Genomic DNA, 19,668 nt, shown 5'->3' on the forward strand with positions numbered 1-19,668 from the left:
AGGTTGGGTGAGACATAGGAAAACCCCTTCTGCTAAATAAAGGAAAAAAAAAGGTGAATTTATCTTGCTGCTCACACGCTGGCTTTGTCATATAGGACAAATATACTCCTTAATTTTGAATGTCATTGGCATGGAAAATCTGCCTTAAACCCTAATTCTGCAGCTTTTCTTTTTCTAGTACTATTCTGAATTAAAACTAACACAGATTAGCCTGCTTGATTCTGTGGTCTTTTCACAGATCACAGAATCACAGAATCACCCGGGTTGGAAGGGACCTCAAGGATCATTTAGTTCCAACCCCCCTTTTTTGCAATAGGGCAGTGCTGAGAGAGAACCATCTCTCTTTATTATCAAAGCTGGCAAGGAAACACAGAACAAAGTCATTTTCCTAACTAGAATAAGCTGTAGCAATCTGAAAGTCTGTTTACACTGACTCTTTCTGCTCTAAGAGCAGCCATAAGAACTAACCTCTATAGAGAGTGCTTTCCCTTCTGTGGGAACTGCCTGACCTTCACCTTGGTTAAGTCTGATAACTGAAGGGAAGGTGGTGGCCTTGGTCTCCCTCAGCTCTTAAAGAGGCAATCAGTGATACCCCAAGGAGCTATTGCTGGAAAAGCTGATTTGATCATGCTGCTTTTCTACTAAGTTCTAAAGTATGCCATTCCCTGGATAAACTGAACTTGACAAAAGTTTGATTAAAAGCAGATCAGACTTCTCTTAACACCTTCTGCAGTTGCAAATTTAGAAACAGATTAGAAGGAGAAATTCAGATCTTTAATCACGTTTGTTTTAGACTATTTTAGGGAAAACTTAATTTTTCTACCTCTGGTTTCTTGAAATGTTGTTAAATAGATCTAATGTCTTTTTGGGGGCAAACTACATTTATAATGCTTCTTTCTTGTTACTTTCTCATCCTTCTATTAAATATTATTCTACATTGACTCATTTCACACATTTTGAAATGGATGAGTTTATAATTGATTATATTCCTTGTAAGATCCTCGGTTTCTCCATTTCACGTCCCATTTTCTAATGTATTCTGATCAGTTAATCTTTCCTTGTATCTTCTTTAGTTCCCTCCTTTATTCCCTCTTTTCAATGCACTGTATACCCAGCCTGTCTGTAGGAAGCTTCTGGAGACATTTGTATGAAATATCAGTGCTTTGGCTGCATGCTCAAGGCATCTAATTTTAGGTGCCTAAAATGTGTGTTTCTATATGTGGCCTTGGATCTGAGCTCCCTTTATAAGCAGTGAAGGTTTAGTCACTAGCTACAGCGTAGTCAGTGCTTTTCAGCTGACATCAGTCTGAACTGAATAGCTCTCCACGCTTCACTATCTGCACTGACTAGATCCCCACACACTGTAATTGGAGTTTGAAGTCCTAACTTGCATGCAGATGTACAGTTTTAGGTACTTAAATGAGATGTCTCCATTCTGGAGCTGAAGCCTGGCTATTATAAAAGGAAACAAGTCAGCCTATGCCATGAAAACACGTCATTGGTGTCCCTTCTTTTGAAGTTGTGCCCACAGTTCCCTCAAGTTTTGCCTCTGAGCTTTTCAGAACTCACCTATTTCCATGGGCACCTAACATCTCACATCTTAAAAGGAAGATGCCAATGCGTGGATGTACATGTTGGGAATGCAGTTATGGCCAGTAGCTGCAACTAGGAAATGTACCTGGAGTTGACTCCCATGACTGCAGTCAGTAATGTCTTGCCCTGAAGACTGTAAATCATTAACTCATACTGTTGAGGTTCAGGTGCTACTGTAGGCAGTGTAAGTCTGGAATCACTTGAATGACTCCTATGCAGAGTGTTAAGCCTGACAGGTCTGTGTCTGAAAATATTAAGTCCCTTGGCACTGCAATCAGTTTATCTGATCCCTTACTCTGCTGCTGATGGGAAATAAATAGCCTTGTATTTCTTGTGTTATGAAACAAAAGGAGGGGACAATTGAGGTTGGGTCTCTTCTTGGATTCTGACATAAGTAGAAAATTGGTGAGCTGTTTGAACTGAATCAGAGATCAGAGATGCAGGCAAAGGAGTTTGAAAGAACATTTTACTTAGGATTTTCAATTTAGATTTTAATATTTAGAATAACTTACGCTGATCACGTTTTCTATATCTTAACCAGATGAAATGTGCTTGATCAAAATCATGAAGTTTTGTGAGAATTGTTAACATTTCTGTTTTATTAAATCAGAGAATTTCATAAGGGCTGAGACTGGCAAGGCCCCCTGGGTTCATCTGCACCAGCAGGGGGACCAGAAACCGAGTGTCCAGGGCCACATTCAGGTGGCTTTGGGAGATCCCACAGCCTCTGGGCAGCCTGTGCCAGTATTCTGCTGTTCAGAGGGAGCCTCCCATGCTCCAGTTTGCACCCGTGTCCTTGCACTTCACACTACTGACAAGAGCTTGATGAGGGTATTTGTGGTCAGTGAGATTTCCCTGAGCCTCCTCTTCTCCAGCTCTCCTCCAGCCCCAGTTCTCTCAGCCTCTCTTCAAAGGAGAAGTACTCTCCTTTCTTTATGGCCCTCTGTTGGACTTTCTCTACTGTGTCCACATTTCTCTTACAGTGGTGGGCCCAGAACTGGACCCAGAACTTCAGATGTGGCCTCACCAATAGAAGGAAAGGATCACTTTCCTCTATGTGTGGGCAGCACTTTGCCTAACAGGTTCCAGGACATGATTTTCCTTCTTAGTGGCAAGAGGACATTACTGGCTCATGTTGAACTTGGTGCCCCACCAGGACCCCCATGTCCTTTTCTGCAAAGCTGCTTTCCAGCTGGGCCCCCCAGCATGTCCTGGTGCCTGGCGCAGTTCTTCCCAAGGTACTGGCAGGATTCTGCACTTCTCCTTGCTGAGCATCGTGATGTTCTTGCCAGCCCACCTCCCCAGCCTGTCAGAGCTCCTTTGGATGGCAGTATAGCCCTCCAGTGAATCAGCTAGTCCCATCAAACAGAAAACAGAAAGAAGTTTCTTCGTTATTTGACTAATTCTTTAAAAACAAATTGTGCTTCGTTTTGTAAAAACTCAGAAACAATATATTTAAACTTTTCATGAAGATTAAAAAACTAGAACTTTGTGCATAAGCACTGCTTTCTTTAGATCTTCTTTAACAATACATACAGTAAAAATACAAGCTGGTGTATCATCTGTTGGAAATGCTACATATTGTTAGATGAAACTCCAGGATGTTTCTTTGTAGCTCTTTGAGATTCAGGCTGTTCTGCTGCATTCTTGAAGTATAGCTGCAGCTGTGAAAGTGTTCAAACTGCTATCAAAGTCTTAAAGTTAAATAGAAAATAACTTTTAATTAATTTTTATTTACTGTTGTTCTATTTGTATTCCAGAAAATAGTCTTGGCTGCCTTATTTCCTGGACCACTGCCAGGTACATGGTAGCTGTGAACAGTGGTAGGAAACCAACATCTCCAGGGCTGTGGGGCAGCTCTCACAGCCACTACATTTCCTCAAGACTGAGCAGGCTCCTGCTCTTACTTCTGATTTTTTTTTCCCTAATGGGTGAATCAGCAGCACATGGCCTGAAAGATATGGCTGTGTGTGTGTTATTAATAGCAGACGATTATAGTTGCAGTCTTTTTGACTGTTAGATGACAGAGGGTTTGTCAGTTTGCGTGGCTTACATGATCATGACGCTTTTGAACTTCATTAAATCCGTGGTGATATAACCTCCCTTTCTTCCTTTTGCAGACATTCATGTAGCAATCTGTTTTACATCTAAAGCAGTTTGTTATCCAAACAAGGGGAAAGAAGATAACAAGGCCATTACAAACATATAGGCTAGCTGTGCACAGATATAAATAGCTGCTGTTTAATGTGAATTAAAGACCAATTACAAGTGTGTATGTTCAGCCACTTAAAGCCATTAAGAAGCAGCGTAATTACATGCAGCTTCACATAAAGTTTGAACGGCCAAATTCACTGGTGGCACATGCGACTATCCAAAGTACTGCTGTCCTTTTTATGCCTAAGAGGAGGCCTTCCTCAGCTGCAGCAAACTTCCAAAAAAAATCCAGTTTTCTGGAGCAGGTGCTCAAGGGCACCACCGAAACAGCCTCAGATTTTCTCAAGTGGCCGTAGGGAACCCCGTGTCTTAGAGAAGTGTGTCAAGTTAACGGATGTTAGAGCTCCTGGACAGCTGACAACACGCTCCTTCCTTTCTGATTAACCAGCTATTCTGTGAGCATATGGTTTTATCTTTTGTCCCTGTTATCAATTTGTTTTTTTCTGGTAGCCCTTTCTCCAGCTGCTTCACTCATTCTTTCCCTTCAATGCTGGACATATGAAGTATCTTCATACTGTGTATATTGTGTTTCCCTTGGATCGTTGTGACTGTCATAGGTGGGATGAATGTGCCTCCCAAAGCAACTGAAGAAAGAGCTTTCTTTACAACTCTGTATTTTGTTGAGAAAAGGTGGCTTGCTGCCTCTCTTACTTTCTTCAGTGATAGAAAACCTCATGTTGAAATTTCTTGTGGAGATTGTAAAACTCTGGTTACTCTGGTCTGACACTTAGCAGATTGAAAAATGTTGTTGCATCTCAGTTGAAATGACTTCAAAGTCATTTTTCACCTGTTCCCTGTTTTTGAAGTAGAAAATTATGGGAAGTAGGAAGAATGAGAAGTTTCTATTCTTACTTCATGGATAATTCCTAGGAGTAATATGGAATCGTGTTTTCATTAAGATACGAGTAAGTTACTGTGAATAAAACAGCATATTGCAACAGACATAGAAAATGCAGGTCACTTGAAGTGACTGTGGTGAATAAAGACCACAGCAGGGCCATGGGCTGAGAGAAATTCCCAAACTAGGGGAAGAACTGTGAGGTCAAGGAGCTGTACCTTACTGATACTCCTCTCTTCCAAGAATCAGAACAAAAGTTGGTGGTATGAGAGAGGGAAGAAAAATCCGATGCTTCTGCAGGGAGTTGTCAGCCTTTCTCTTTTCCTTTATTTTCCAAAAACTTGTGTTGAATGCTGTCTTTCAGCAGACTGTCTTAAAGTGAAGTGCTTTACTGTGTTACAGCCTCAGCCATTTTAGCTTTAAAGAGGGTTTGCTCTGGAAGGCTGCACACCCAATAAGGGCTGGGTCTTATGGTTTATGCAGTCAAGAGACATCTCAGTAAAGCTCCTAAGTTGCTGGTACGTTCAGAAAATAACAAAAATACTTAACTTTGCATTTATTTTGATTTTTTTCTTTCTACTTTATTTACTGTTTTGAGATCAGACACAGAACCACTTTGTAGAATAAAGTAAGTTTGATCTCATCTGTTGTTAAGCAGATAGTTAAATTTGAGAAGCCATCTGATTCACCACCTGTTAAAAGTGAACAACGCTGCAGAGGACTGTAGTGTGAGATTAGCTTCCACTCCCGCATTCACACTGCAAATAGATACAACAGTACCTGCAAGCACTGAGGTTTTGAGATTGATTGTTGGCTTGATTGCTTTTTACTCTGGACTTCTGGCCAACATGAGTTGGAACAGCACTTTTCTGTGCTTGTTGAAAATCTGACATTATGTAGCCTTTTCAGTCATATATTTGTTAAAGGTGTGTTTTTATGCTTACTACACCTTTCAGATTCTTACACAATACAAATATTGCGTTAAAAAGGAGGAAAAAGTGCCTTGGAAATACCCTTGGAATACAGTTGTGTATACTCTCAAGTTTTCTTGCATGCTTTTTGAGCAGAGTCTATGACATACGCTAGATCAGGAATCTTACTCGTATACCCACACAGCTTTACCTGTAAGTTTTTTCCCCAGTTCATCTTCTGACAGGTCTTAAAAATACCATCCAGAGCACCGATTTGCCCATAATAGCCCTCTAAGTGTGCATTATGTTCCAAGAGTTTCAGTGTGCTGTCATTGTTTTTCAGTTACTGAGCCTCATCCTCTCATCTGAAAAAAACTGATCCATTATTTATGATGGGAAAGAATCTACTTTCATCTTGGTGACAGCAGTTAAGTAGAAGAGTGTTGGATTTTTTTTATTCTCTATTTTTTTTCTAAAGTACCTAAGTGTAGGTTTATGAATCTTCCTGTTGGGTGGTAGTGATGTGCTGCTGTGTCTGGACAAGTAGTAGATTGGCAGGTAAACATTTCTGTGCAATTTCACAGAGCTGGATGAAGATGTGAAGTGCCTGGGAAAATGTCACGTGGAAAAAGAGGTTGAATGTCAGTGAGTTAAGGCTGTACCTGCATAGGATGTAGCTTTTGAGTATGTGAAGGCCAGTAGGAAGTAAATAAAAGGACTAGAAGGAAGTAAATAGAAGAATTAGAAAATATAAGTGTAAAGAATGAAAGGTATGCAATGGAGCCTTGAGATCATATACTTGCATGTTTCCTGTTTCCATACTACAAAATTCAAAGCATAGTACAGAATGTTTCTAATTGTATCTCTGAAGAGCTTCAGCAGATTCAATATAATCTTACTCATCTAGTGTTTGGTTTTTTTTAAGGTTCTAAATTGAGGAGAAAATAGGAAAGGATTGAATGCTGAAGCACGATGCGCAGATAGCCTGAAATGTGAATATATTCCTTTCTAACCACTCAGTAACTAATTGGCTCAGGGTTTTTTTCAGTTATCAAGGTATTTCAGAAATACCTTTCAGCTAAGATGGCAATCCAGGCAACTGCAGTGGCTTAGGAAGCCTATGTACCAGAAATGGTGAAAGGGCAAGAGGAACATGTATTAAGGAAGTGTTGTTTGAATGGTACCCCTAAAATAGATGAAAGGCAGCTATATGCCATACAAGGTCATGCATAAGATTAATAAATTATAAATGGGGATCTCATTGTTTGAAACTCGATAAGGAGGAGGAGGAAACAGGCAAGCTATTTCGCTTACAAGATAAGTATTATCTCCAGTGTAATGTATCCGTAAAGGTTACTGTGATCATAAAATGCATCAGACAGTAATTAGTTGTACAGCTTGGGATGTTTAGTTGCATTTTATAGGATTCTGCTGAGACATCAACTGTACTTTGATAATTCATGTTTACAAAAGATGAATTGAAACTGATTCCAGCTGTTGCAGAAAAGAGCTATTAAGATATTCAGAAGAATCAGGAGGCTATTTTGTGAAAGAGGACTAGAAGAGGTTGACTTGTTTTGCTAAAAGTGAGTTTTGTTAGGAATAGGTAAGTAAACACCAGGGATTTAAAAACTAATAATAATAAAATTAGTGCTAGAGCTGATTGAAAGCCAAGTAGATGTCAAAAGGCTATGAATAAATTTTATCTAATTATAAGAAACCTCCGGCTACTTAGGAGCAGTGCTCAAGAATAGCATCCCTGTGGGAGACATGCAAGTAAAAGAACTGACTGATTTTAAGATTGGTTTTGATGCTTTTATATACAATCCATCTGTGATGGATCCTGATATATGATAATAGGGAAGAGGAATGAAGCAGCAATTGCAGGTGAATAGACTTGATTCATGAGGTGTTTTTCAGTCCTTTAGCCCCAGTGGTCCAGCAACAGAAAAAGTAGATCTTCTACACCCAGACAACAGGGAAGCAATAAAAAGGTTTCAACACAAAGGACACATTTACTTTCCATCTGTTAAGCAATTTTCTTGTCTCAGCTCCTTAGAAGAGGGGTATGTTGATCAATACAAAATGTATGGTTAGTAACTGTGCTGTTTTAGTACATTTTTTTCCCTTTTGTCTGGCTTGGAATGACAGTTTTTGAGCTAAGTTAGTTGCTTCATCCCTAACCTCTTGTTTGGCACAGGTAAGCAGATTCCTTACATAGTTCTTTCTGGTTCTGAGTTCAGTTTGGCTGCCAAAGCAATGGGTATTTTACTTTCTAAAAAGTATCTGGTTACAGAGAAATTGAGTTTGAAGAGAACACTTGCAGCAGCATAAGCTTATCTTTGTGTCTGGTCCCTGCTTACTGCTTTACCAGATGTTGTCTTTCTGATAATACATATTTATCAACCTTGGTGAAAGGTTTTTATCAAAAACAACCTTTTTCATAGGCACTCTTGCTGTCTGTGCTTACATGCTTTCCCTGTGTGGCGACTTGCTAGGGATATGGAGAAAATAATTCCTTGCTGAAGGGATCTATGGAGAGCTCATTGTGGAGCATTAAGGGTTCTTTGTCACATAAGACATGCAAAAAAACCCTCAGCCTTATAGATCTACAGATTTCGAATGCTAAAACAAGTTTAAAAGATAACAAGTTCTTTAGATAGCCTGTAAGGTTTTGTTCTCTAAACCACACTAACAAAAATGTAAGGTTTTCAGTAGGAATTAGCTGAAGTGTGTTGTGGTGTGTATGAAATAGTAGAAACATTTCACTGCAGAAGAAGCCACTGGTGTTCGTAGCATATGTAGTTCCATTCTATGTTTCTGTGTCTCACTTGAGAACATCAGGGTTTTCTAGAATGTTCTCTGATTTGGGTTTAATTAATTTGAGACCAAATTTCTGCAAAGCTTTTTGAACAAGAAAATTCTTGCTTAAATCATTAGCAGACTCCAAAGTCTTAATTTAAACGGTGAAGCATATTATCACATTGGCTGCTATGTTATTAAGAATTTTCAAGACCAGTAGTTTTTCATTCAACCTTTATTTCCACTTCTTTTTAGAGCATCCCCTGTAATAACTGTTTTAGACTCCAGTCGTAGGAGTCACGTTCACAGTGTTTGGATTCTACCTTAGTTTTAACTGAAGATGTTAGCTGCAGAAGCCACAGTGCAGCCCAGGTCACCCACTGTATCACAACCTAATCCTAGCAGGCACACTGAATCCATTGCTTCTGTTTTGACTGCAGAATTCCCTACAACCTTGTGATTGTACAAAACAGGCTGTGTGGGAACTGGCAGAAACCACATATCTAAGACCTACTGAAAGGAGACAATATAGAGACAGTATGTGAACGTCGCCTCTCACTCCTAAAAGGCAAGACAGGTTATTTGTTTTACTCAGGCTATATTAGGTTTCTCCAAAAATACAGTTCTAGCAGCAAAGGAAATCAGTTAAAGCACTCACCCAGAATTGAGATATGAGGATTTTTGCCCTACAGAGCCCACCAGCACTGAAGATTTAGCTCCAAATTCCAGCAAAATCCCCAGGCTGTTACACTGTGGGACATCCCGCATTGAGGCATCTCCCCATGTCTTTTGGAGATGGCTTCTTCCCTTCCTCCCCCTCAAAGAAATAGAATACCAGAGAGAAACTTGTAGGAAGGCAGTCTACCTTTCCAGAGATTCCTATATAACTTGGGTGAACTCTTGGTTCCATTTCTGCTTTCAAAGGCTGGCTTTGTATTTTCCATTTAAAAACCTGATCAGTGGACTTAACTGTGTCTTGTAGCAGGGACAGAGGCTTAACATGCTGCATTTCACTTTCCTAGTGGCCAGTCTTCAGCAGAGGTAACAAAGTGTGTGAAACAGATTCTTCCATCATCTGGTGCCCGTAGCACTCTTCCAGACTGGGAGAAGTCAGGTGTTAGAAGCTCAGAATTTAACTTGCTTGCCAACTGAGTAGGCAGACATCTTTCCTGACAGTAGGAATCTCCTAACAGTAACCTTGATATACTCTGGTGAAATCAGACAAGAGTCAATAGAGCAGATCTGAACCAGGTATCTCATTGAGGACACACTGCCTGTGTTCAATGATTTGTGTCATTTGGTATGAGTTGGCTTCCTGATAAATGTGCAAAAGCACAGAGCTGTCGTCCTGAGGCAGCCTGTGAATCACCTTGCTGAAGCCAAATGTTTGCTTGAGATGTTAAAAAGTGTAAGGCATGTAACATCAGATGTTTTCAGCTTGGTCTTATGTCTCATTTTTGTCATATGCCATTATTGTGTAATTTGTCTGCTTGGGGCTTGTTCTCTACAGTTTGTACCATGACAGAAGGACTGTGCATTACCAAATGTCTCCTTTCAAACTGTCAGCTTCAGGGAGTGTTTTCCTCCCTCATGCTCTGAAACAAAACCGTGTAAAAAAGTGTTATTTCAACATTTACTTCATAGTTCAGAAGCCTACATCTGAACATTTTCTTCTGAAACTGAAATCTGAGTCTTCATGCTGGCTGAGTCAAGTGAGCATCTCTCATTTGGGCATAAAAAATAGTTGTATATTTTTATTGGTGACTGTGAAGAGAGGAGGTCTTGTAGGACTGATGTCCATTTCCATTTGTTTTGCATTGTTTTACAGAAGGTCTGTTTATCTGACCAGAGCAGCAAATGTGAGTTACTTTTGTTCAAGAGTAAAATTTCAGTGGGACAGAGTGGCTGTGTTCTGTCATTTTATTTTTCAAATCAGTGTAGTTAAAAGCCTTTTCTCATTGCAGAGAGCAATATTTAGGTCTGCTTTTCACCAGACAGCCTAACCCTAGGAGTTCCTTTGTTTTGAAATGCCCTGCTTTACCGTTTGGTAAAATCAGTTCAGCATTTACATGTGTGCTGTTGCATTTCTTAATCATTATGTGCAGCTATGTGTGTGCATATATACATGTGTTATACACACATATATACACATACATAACTCGACAGTGAGAATATGAAGAAATTTACACAGAGAAGGGATTTCTCCAAGAGCCCACTTGAGACAGCAGACTGTGACATACTTTTACCCTCTAGTTTGAAGTCAGTGCAGTCAGGTAGGTATGTACAGAAAAAATAAACCATTAGTATAATAGCTTGAGTATAATGGTGCCAAAAAGACATTTACAAATAATTATCCAGCGTAACTTTTGGCACAGCCAGTCTGGGAAGAAAAGAAGTTGATGTCTTTGCCCTCCACAATCTCTCTTCTGTGTATCAGTGTGCTCTTTTCTAGAAGCTTTCTGCACACCAGCAGCTGCTGAGACTCACTTGTGCTGTTCACCCCTTAGCCACAACCAGTTACCAGCAGTAGTGCTTACCACTTGGATCTTTCTGATCTGCAGTGCTTATGGGAAAGTTAAAAATACTTTCTGGTTATAAATACACAACTTCTAGTGACAACAACTGTTAGATAATTAACTTGTGGTTTATCCTGAGTCTTTTGATTCAAATGGAACATGACTAAGCATTATGCATGTATATTAAATATTAGTCTGAAGAAGTTGCAGATCAATATTGTTCAGCATAAATGCTGGGAAATCACTCTCCTTGAGAAGAAGCTAAGCTGTTATGCAAAGCACTCAGTCCCAATTATTTTTACTGCTAAGAATAAAAACATATTCATCAAAGCTTCTTTGTGTTAAGAATGGTGTATCACATTTAATTAACTCCCTTTGAAATGTAACGACTTAGAGTTCACCTGATACTTAAATTGGAAGACTATAAGGGAGAGAATGTAATTTTTTGACACAACTCTTCCACAGCTATTAAGTAATTGCCCTTAGCCCAAACCTAAAACAGCAAAGCAAGCTGAGCAGTTTAATAATCTTGACTGCACAGTGAAAGTCTGTGTTTTGTGTTTCCACATGAGCATCTTTGATTCATTGTCTTGTGGGTTATTGGTTTGGTTTTTGTTTTTTAAACAAAAGTAAGATGGAGTTGATGCTGTGCTCCAGTGTTGGTTCACAAAGAAGGTTTAAAAGTTGTTGGATTATCTATAAAATCTAAAACCATCTTTCTACAAGCTCCCATATGGAAGTTCCTCATGAGGTTTGCACCGTTTGAAGGTGTGGGTTTGCAGTCTTTTTTTTTAAATCAAGAATAGCACAGTGGTCACTGTTTAGAAATAGCTGTAATGGAGCTACATTTATTATTCGAACACAGAAACCATTGTTACCTTTGTCCTTTCAGTGTGCATGAGGCCATTATAAACGAAAACTGATAGCTGTATTAATGATAAAGTGCTATGGAAATCTGTCATCTCTGCACGTTTGCATATGAGAAGGGATTTTGTGTCCTTTTTCTTGTGAATACATATGTATGGTTTCGTGGGAAAGATCAGGATTTCATTAGGATGGAATCTGTAGAAATGCTGTAGTTAGGTCTCCAGGCTTTCAGTTCTTATCCATTATTCCAAAGCTTGTATGAATGAAACTGATGCTTTTTTTCCTCCTGTTTTTGAACAGATCTACGTGAACATTTTACCTTGCTTTTCCTCGTGTTTTCCAGCCTCCAGCCCACTGATAGATTCTGTAGTCAATTAATATATTTAAATTACGGCTCCCGCTTTGTCAGCGGCTGTTCCCCAGCCTTGATGGCAAAAGTAGACAGATGGATGGGGGAAGGGATTGTTTTGTCAGGATGAATTTAGAGCATAAGGAATGTGTTCAACTGACAGCACTGAAAACTGAAGTCTTCTGCCCACCCCTGCCCTTGCAGTGCTTCCAGTTCCTTCCTTTCCTTCCCCAGCTCAGGCCTAGTGGTAAGTTCTGTGTCTGCTTTCCTTCTGTTACTGCTTGCTTTGATGACATCACACCCAGTGAAAGTCAGCCTGCTGGATCCCCGTGACATCTTCCAGTGCCCATTAACCTATTAAGCACCAATTTATCCATATTTTCCAGGCACAGCTTACAAGGCAAATTCAGACCTCCTGTTTATTGTCGTTCTTGGTTTTCTGTGTTTAATAGGTGCCACTGGAAGCCCAAAATAAAACTTTGAGGCCTTGGCCGTTCTGTAAAAGCGAGTGGTGCAACTATTTGTGGCATCTGGGTCTATTGATCGGCCACGGCACGTCGGGGCGCTGCGACGTCAGCCGCGCTCTCCATTGTTTCTGCCGCGGTGGCCTTTGTGTTTGATCCTGTCAGCGCTTGCGTCAGCGATGCATATCATCGCCCGCGTGATGTCAAAGTGTGGGTGTTCGGTTATGGAGACACAGTTAACCTAATGTGCCGCAGTAAATCCTGAATGCTATTTCCTCCTGGGGATAGCGGTGGTGATTCATCGCCGCTCGCGCTAAGTATAGCAGCGCTCATGAGCCGCGGGATCCGCACCGATTAGTATCAAAGGCACCGCAGCCTTCAACGCGCGGCCGCACGGTGCCCGTGCGCGGTCGGACCTCCGCGCCCCTCTCGCCGTGCCGTGTGCCGACCAGTTCATCCGGAGGTAAATCCTACGGAAGGATTTGGCCGAAGTAATCCCTTTCGACTTAATTATGCAGATTAACGGAGAAGCCGCGGCTAAACGCCCGGCTCCTTACCGGCGGCGAGAACCGGTGGTCATAAAAAAAAGAAGCCATAGCTGAGCGGGAGCGTGCCGCTGGGCACAGCCTCCTTCCAGCGGGGCGGAGCGGGCAGCGCGCACCTGAACCCGCGCCCCGCCCGCCGCCCCGCCCGTGCCGTGCCGTGCCGTGCCGGGAGCAGCCGCCAGCGCGGCCCGGCCCGGCCCGACATGAGCGGTAAGGCCTGCCCTGGGCAGGGCGCGGGGCCGGGGGCTGCCCGCCCTCCCGCTGGCTGGCGCTGATGGGGGGGCGCGGCAGCGGCTGGGAGCGGCGCGGGGAGCGTGCGAGAGCCCGAGCTCCTCTCGGCGGAGGGGCGGCCGCGCGGCGCTAGGAAGGGTCGGGCCGCCCTGAGGCAGGGCAGCGGCGCGGGCGCGGGGAGGGCCGTGGCGGGGCTGCGGCGGCGGTGCGGGCGGCGCTGCCCCGGAAGGGCATCGTGAAGGCCTCCGGGAGGGAGGCTCCGGGAGAGATCCGCAGCGAGCGGCCTTGGCGCTGACTGCGGAGCCGACTCGGCTGCGCGCTCGCAGCGGTTCAGCATCGCTGTAAGCGGCGCTGCTCGTCGGCCGTCCCCGCGACGGGCGCGACGAGGTGGGAGAGTTCCCGGGTCAGAACTCAACCTGCTGCTGGCCGACGGGCGCTCCTCCTGCCGCGAGTTTTTCTATGTTTCCTTTTTTTTTTTTTTTTTTTCTTTTCCCCAAAAATATTCCAAGTTTTACTTGGTTTTTATGAAGGCGAGATGTGCACTGAGAGGCTTTTTACAAGTTTTACTCGTTGTAGTAATGAAGTAGCAAATTTCAGGAAGATAAATTTGAAAAGTACAGCGATACATCTTGTCTTTTGGGTTGCACCGGGTTAAATACACCTTGACTGCATTTGATGAGCCATTTCTCATGAATAAAGCATCAAACAGAGCTATGCAGCTTGTCTTCTCCCACAGTAATTCCTTCCCGCTTGTCCAGAGGGAGAACTTGTGTAACTGAAAGTATACAGAAGATTCGAGGCCTCTTAAAACAGTAAACACATCAACATTCATCACACAGTGATGTGGATGTAAATCCCATTCTGTGCGGTGCACAAAAGCATTGGTCTGACAGTGCCTCTGACACTGCTTGGAAAGGATGGGGATTCCTCCTGCAGTGCATCTTGCTTTCTGCCAAGAAACCAAGTAACTTCACTGCAGACCTTGCATTCATTAAAAAAAAAAGTAGTTCATCAGCTTTCTTCCCTGTGCTTTCTCTTTTGCTGAATGTTCCCATACGGACTAATTCATTCCATGGTCATCTCAGAATCTATTCGGAAGCATATCAGAAGTCATCCTGAGTTAAAAAGAGATTTTCATTTATTTTGAGTCTTTAAAATGCTCAGGATGGGATGCAGGTTTTCAGACCGCTAACTGGACTCCATTCTAAGGTCATGTATTTCTTGGGGTCCGTACTTGTCTATATGTTTTCATTTGTATGGCTGCTCGGTTGGGGGATGCTGAAACGTTTCTGTGGATCAACCTTTGTACTGCACTGGAAATAGCTGCTTTTGTTTGTTTGTTGGGACAGAGGCTTAAAGCACTCAGTGATGAGTGATCTTTGGAAAGAAGGATAAGTTGCTCGCCTGGACCTGAGTTGTTTTTAAACACCTGAAGAATATTGTCTAAATTTAACAATGAATTAAAGCCCAACGCTGGCATATCCACTGGCTCACTAAGTGACAAGCTGTTCACATTAGGCTTCCTTCATCCTCTCAGCACAGTGAGTTTGCTTTGAAAATTACTGTGGCCTTAGTTCTCTACATACCTGAAACTTTCATGGTAGAAAATGGTGAGGTTAATGAAAGCTTCAGTGTCTTGTATTCATTATGAAAAGCCACAAGTACTCTATGGGATACAAGCTGTGTGAAATCAGCCCTCATTTAAGTATTTAAACCACTTATTTGGATGAATGGCAACTCGTATTAAATATGTTTCTGCTTCTGTTGACCTCTTCAAATTTATTTAAGGTAATACTCCAAAGCACTTCTCAGCTTGGTCACTGCTTTTCATGTGACTGTCACTTCTGTTTTAGCTATTCACACTCTGGAGAAACTTCAACTGAAACATTTTTGGGTTTCACCTGAGCAAAAACCCAAAGACGGTTCATTTCTCAATGTAAAGTTCACTGTAGTTCTTCTGTTATTTGCTTTTTGCACGGTTCAGTCACTCAATTTAAGACCTCATTCTTAAAAATTTTCTTCCCTCCACCATTGTGTGTTAACACTTCATCAATAACAAAGCTGTGATTCTTTTAAGGTAATATATTTCAAGGCTTTTGTATCCTGTTGTGAAAGAGTTGTTACAGCATGTGGGATCAAGTTGGATTACCTGCCTCGTATTTTATAGAATTCTATTTCTTCCTTTTTCCCTCTCTTGGCCTTCAGACGTAGTTAATTTGAATTCTCTGTCAAGCTCACACTTAGCAAAATGAGATGTAACATTACATCTCATATCTCCTATTATAGACATATATGATAAAGCACACCTTGCACTTGGGTAGTACCTCCCATTTGCAGATGTAAGCACAGTTTATCAATTATTAACACGAAGAGCCTTTTAGAAATATTACTGAAACTTTGCCAAGAGTTGGATTGCAGCCTGGGGTGTTTGTATCCCAGCCTTGTCATCTTGCCACACAACCTGTTAGATTATGCTGTGCTTCACTTTAATTGTTAAACTTTATCAGTTGTGCCCGTTGTGTATTTTAAATGCAGGAAAGTAAAGAAATCTGTATGCGGTTCCTCTTGTTGTGCAGTCCTCTTGCCTGTGCAAATGGCACAGGGCTGGTATCAAACACTACAGTGGAGAGCATAAGGATGGGGCAGGGACACAGAAATCACTTTCTTTTGAGCTTCCTGAACCAACAGGGGTTCTTTTATCAGCTCTTATTTGGTTACTTCTTTCAATCTGTTTAATAGCTCTGAACCTGTGAACACAACCTTTCATTTCCACAACGTTCTCAAAGCTGTGACTTACACAATTAAGCTGTGCATGTCCTGAGAAATTCCTTTTTCTGTTTTAAATTTTGTATTCGGTTATTTAATTTAGAATCTGGTTCTCGTCCGTGAGAAATTATAAATGATCCATCTTCCTATTTTAGGCAGTTGGTGGCTTTTATAGGTCTTGTACTATTTCTCTTCTGCATGCTCTTTTACCTTTTAACCATCATCACATGGAATAGTCCTCGTCTCTTGAATCTGCCCTGATGAAAAAGGTGGAAAGTCACTGTAAAAGTTCTCTGCTTTTTCTTTTTGTCCTTTTCTAGTTCTGCTGTCTTATTTTAAAGAATGGAGTCAGGCAGTGCACGCTGTCCCCAGGATGTTTGCCTAGAGAGGTGGTGGATGCCCCATCCTTGGAGACACCCAAGGTTAGGCTGGAGCACCTGATGGAGCTGTGGATGTCGCTGTTCATTGCAGGGCAGTTGGACTGGATGGCCGTTAGGGGTCACAGAACCGCACGGGTTGGAAAGGACCTCCAGAGATCATCGAGTCCAACACCCCTGCAAAAGCAGGTTCCCTACACCAGGTCACACAAGCAGGTGTCCAGGAGGGTCTTGGACATCTCCAGAGAAGGAGACTCCACCACCTCCCTGGGCAGCCTGTTCCAGTGCTCCGTCACCTCACTGTAAAGAAGTTCTTGCGCACATTTGTGCGGAACTTCCTATGCTGCAGTTTCTGGCCGTTTCCCCTTGTCCTGTCTTCACACACTGCTGAAAGGAGACTGGCCTTGCCACTCTGCCCCCCACACCTTAGATATTTGTAGACCTGGATCAGGTCCCCTCTCAGTTTTCTTTTCTCAAGGCTGAACAGACCCAGTTCACTCAGCCTTTCCTCATAGGAGAGATGCTCCAGGCCCTTCACAATCTTTGTGGCCCTCCGCTGGACTCTTTCCAAGAGATTCCTGTCTTTTTTGTACTGGGGAGCCCAGAACTGGACACAGTGCTCCAGATGAGGCCTTACCAGGGCAGAGTAGAGGGGGAGGATCACCTCCCTCGACCTGCTGGCCACGCTCTTTTTAATGCACCCCAGGATGCCATTGGCCCTCTTGGCCACAAGGGCACACTGCTGGCTCATGGCCAACCTGTCGTCCACCAGGACACCCAGGTCCCTCTCTGCAGAGCTCCCCTCCAGCAGCTCATCCCCCAACCTGTACTGGTGCATGCAATTATTCCTCCCCAGATGCAAGACTCTACACTTGCTTTTGTTAAACCTGATCTGGTTTTTTTCTGCCCAGCTCTCCAGCCTGTCCAGGTCTCGCTAAATGGCAGCACAGCCTTCAGGCGTGTCAGCCAATCCTCCCAACTTCGTATCATCAGCAAACTTGCTGAGGGTGGCCACTATCCCCTCACCTATCAAGATCAGAGATGAAGGGTCCCTTCCAATTCAAATGATTCTAATGATTTTTAATGTACTGTTTCCTTCTGTGAATACCAGTGAACATCTCAGTTGGTATTTCTTTAGACATGTATGTAAAAACTCATTAATCTACTCACATAGAATATGGCTTTTGAGTACGAGAGTATGACTAGCGCATGGCTTATCACTGTGAATAAATACTTCTCTTGGTTTTGTCCAAGTGTGTTACTTTGCACTTAGTAACACAATTTCTTCTGCATTTGTATTGGATGGCCACTGACTGCTGTGAGACCCTTTGCAGTTCTCTGAGTGCATACCAAAAGCTTGTCACCTAGACATTCATTTCCGCGTCCAGAAACTTTGTTAATACATTGAAGTACCATTCCTGTGGGACTGCTGTGGTCACTGTAGCTGCTTTGGAAGCCCAGTGTTCCCTTCACTTTACTTCCTCTTCTCAGGCCAGTTGGTTCCTCATGAGAAGCCCTCTTTTCTTTTTAGCCAAAGGCAGCATCACTACTTCAAGGGTGTTTGAGAGAGATTGTCAAATGTAACAGTAGCTCTTTGCTCTTTGAAGGTATCGGATTTTCCAGGCAGTGCTTTATTTTCAAACGCCACCTTAACACACTGTGTTGTATTTGTCTAGGTGTCTGTGAATTCTGTTCCTTCTGGCTTGCTCATTAAAAGGATTGCCACAGTACCACAACTTCTCACTGTTTTTAGTTGTAGACTCACTAGTTTGTAATACATTAGCTTTTCTCTGAGATTTTGTGTTGGTGTCCTGGTTGCCACTTTCTGTTCCTGTGGTGCTGAGACCATCTGAGGTGATAAGTCCATAGTAACAGACCACAAGTTCTGTAATTAATTTTGTTTACTATTCTTAACTTTTTAACTGAATGCTGTCTAGTTTTATCTTTTCTTTCTGTTATTTTTTTCTATTGCAGTCTATTTTCACTTTGTTTTGGGATGCTTCTTTTAACTTGTCACTTGCAAAGAAGTTTTGCCATAAGCTCTTCCATGAGCTAACAGGGAAAGGAGAAATATAAGCTGGACAATTATTTTTACTTTGTTTCTGTCTTTCTTAATTGTCTCACATTTCTGAGGGGGCCCTTTGCTATGATGTTATCTGTGTAGCCCATTGCCTTTTTTTTATCCGTGTTACGTTGTATATTTTTCACAGAGACTTTGCAGTTCAACATGTTCTTTGAACTCTCAGTGCAGGATCATGAGAATGTTTCTTTAACCCATGCAGGTCCTGCTCAGGTTCCAATGATGTCCCCAAATGGTTCAGTGCCTACTATTTATGTGCCTCCTGGATATGCCCCACAGGTATGTCACTTTGTTTGATTCTTGTTTCATTTGTTTGCATGACAATTATATGGAAGCAGAACTGAAACAGCTAATTCAGTAAGTGAATGTGTCAAGTTTGAGTCACTGTGGTCAAGGAAATAAATAACAGGAGGTATCCAATAATATCTCTGGGAGCTTTTATGTGTGCCTTTCAGTTATATATTAACTACTTACATGAGAATAACAGGTACAGTTCCTTATTTAGTTCAGGATCCTAATGTACTGGCTCTCCTCTGAACATAAAATACAGTTCATGACCCAGATAGTTCATTGTGCTGAATTTGGGTTAGCAGATATTTTCTCTTGGCACCAATATAACTTTATGTATGATCATAGCTCATGTCTGGGAATTTCTTTGCAGATTGGGAGTAAAGCAGTTCTGTTAGAAAAAAAAAATGTAGCAAATGCAGAAAAAAAAACTCTAACTGTCCATTGAGAATAAGTCACCCTGTAACATGTTTCTCTGGTTTAACTTGAGATGGGACTCTGCTTTTGTCGCTGCTGTGGGATTCCTAATTTAAATGTCTGAAAACTAATTGTGAGCAAGGTAACCTCCACGTCCTTTAAAATAGATGAAAAGGACAATTCTTGCTTGTGTTTGCTATCATGCTGACATAGATGTATGGCCTTGTAGATGATCTCTCTCCCTCAGCTATAGAACAAGTGTAGGGTTGGTTAGTAGCTCAGATCTGGAAACCAGAGCAGACGAATGTCTCCCTCCACAGTGTCAATCTTTCTCACGATGTTCTGTTGTGACCAGTCTTCCTGTGACTGAATGTGTCCATGTGAAGAGAATATAATGCATAAAATGCAAC

The 19,668-nt window shown here is 42.1% G+C and overlaps 1 protein-coding gene across 5 annotated transcripts in view; it reads left to right on the forward strand.

The window, feature by feature from the left end:
- FNDC3A (fibronectin type III domain containing 3A) overlaps positions 1 to 19,668 on the forward strand; it is a 114,294-nt gene that overhangs the window by 46,970 nt on the left and 47,656 nt on the right. For 3 of the 5 annotated variants that reach the window (XM_052664525.1, XM_052664526.1, XM_052664529.1), the window contains one exon: positions 18,756 to 18,832. In XM_052664525.1, the coding sequence (XP_052520485.1) occupies positions 18,756 to 18,832 (77 nt within the window). Of the gene's footprint in view, positions 1 to 13,241; positions 13,310 to 14,575; positions 14,872 to 18,755; positions 18,833 to 19,668 lie in introns of those variants that run through there. The other 2 variants (XM_052664527.1, XM_052664528.1) reach the window with 2 other exon arrangements.

The sequence above is a fragment of the Tympanuchus pallidicinctus genome, unplaced genomic scaffold (genome assembly GCF_026119805.1).
Source record: "Tympanuchus pallidicinctus isolate F22 unplaced genomic scaffold, pur_lepc_1.0 scaffold6, whole genome shotgun sequence".
NCBI lineage: Eukaryota > Metazoa > Chordata > Aves > Galliformes > Phasianidae > Tympanuchus > Tympanuchus pallidicinctus.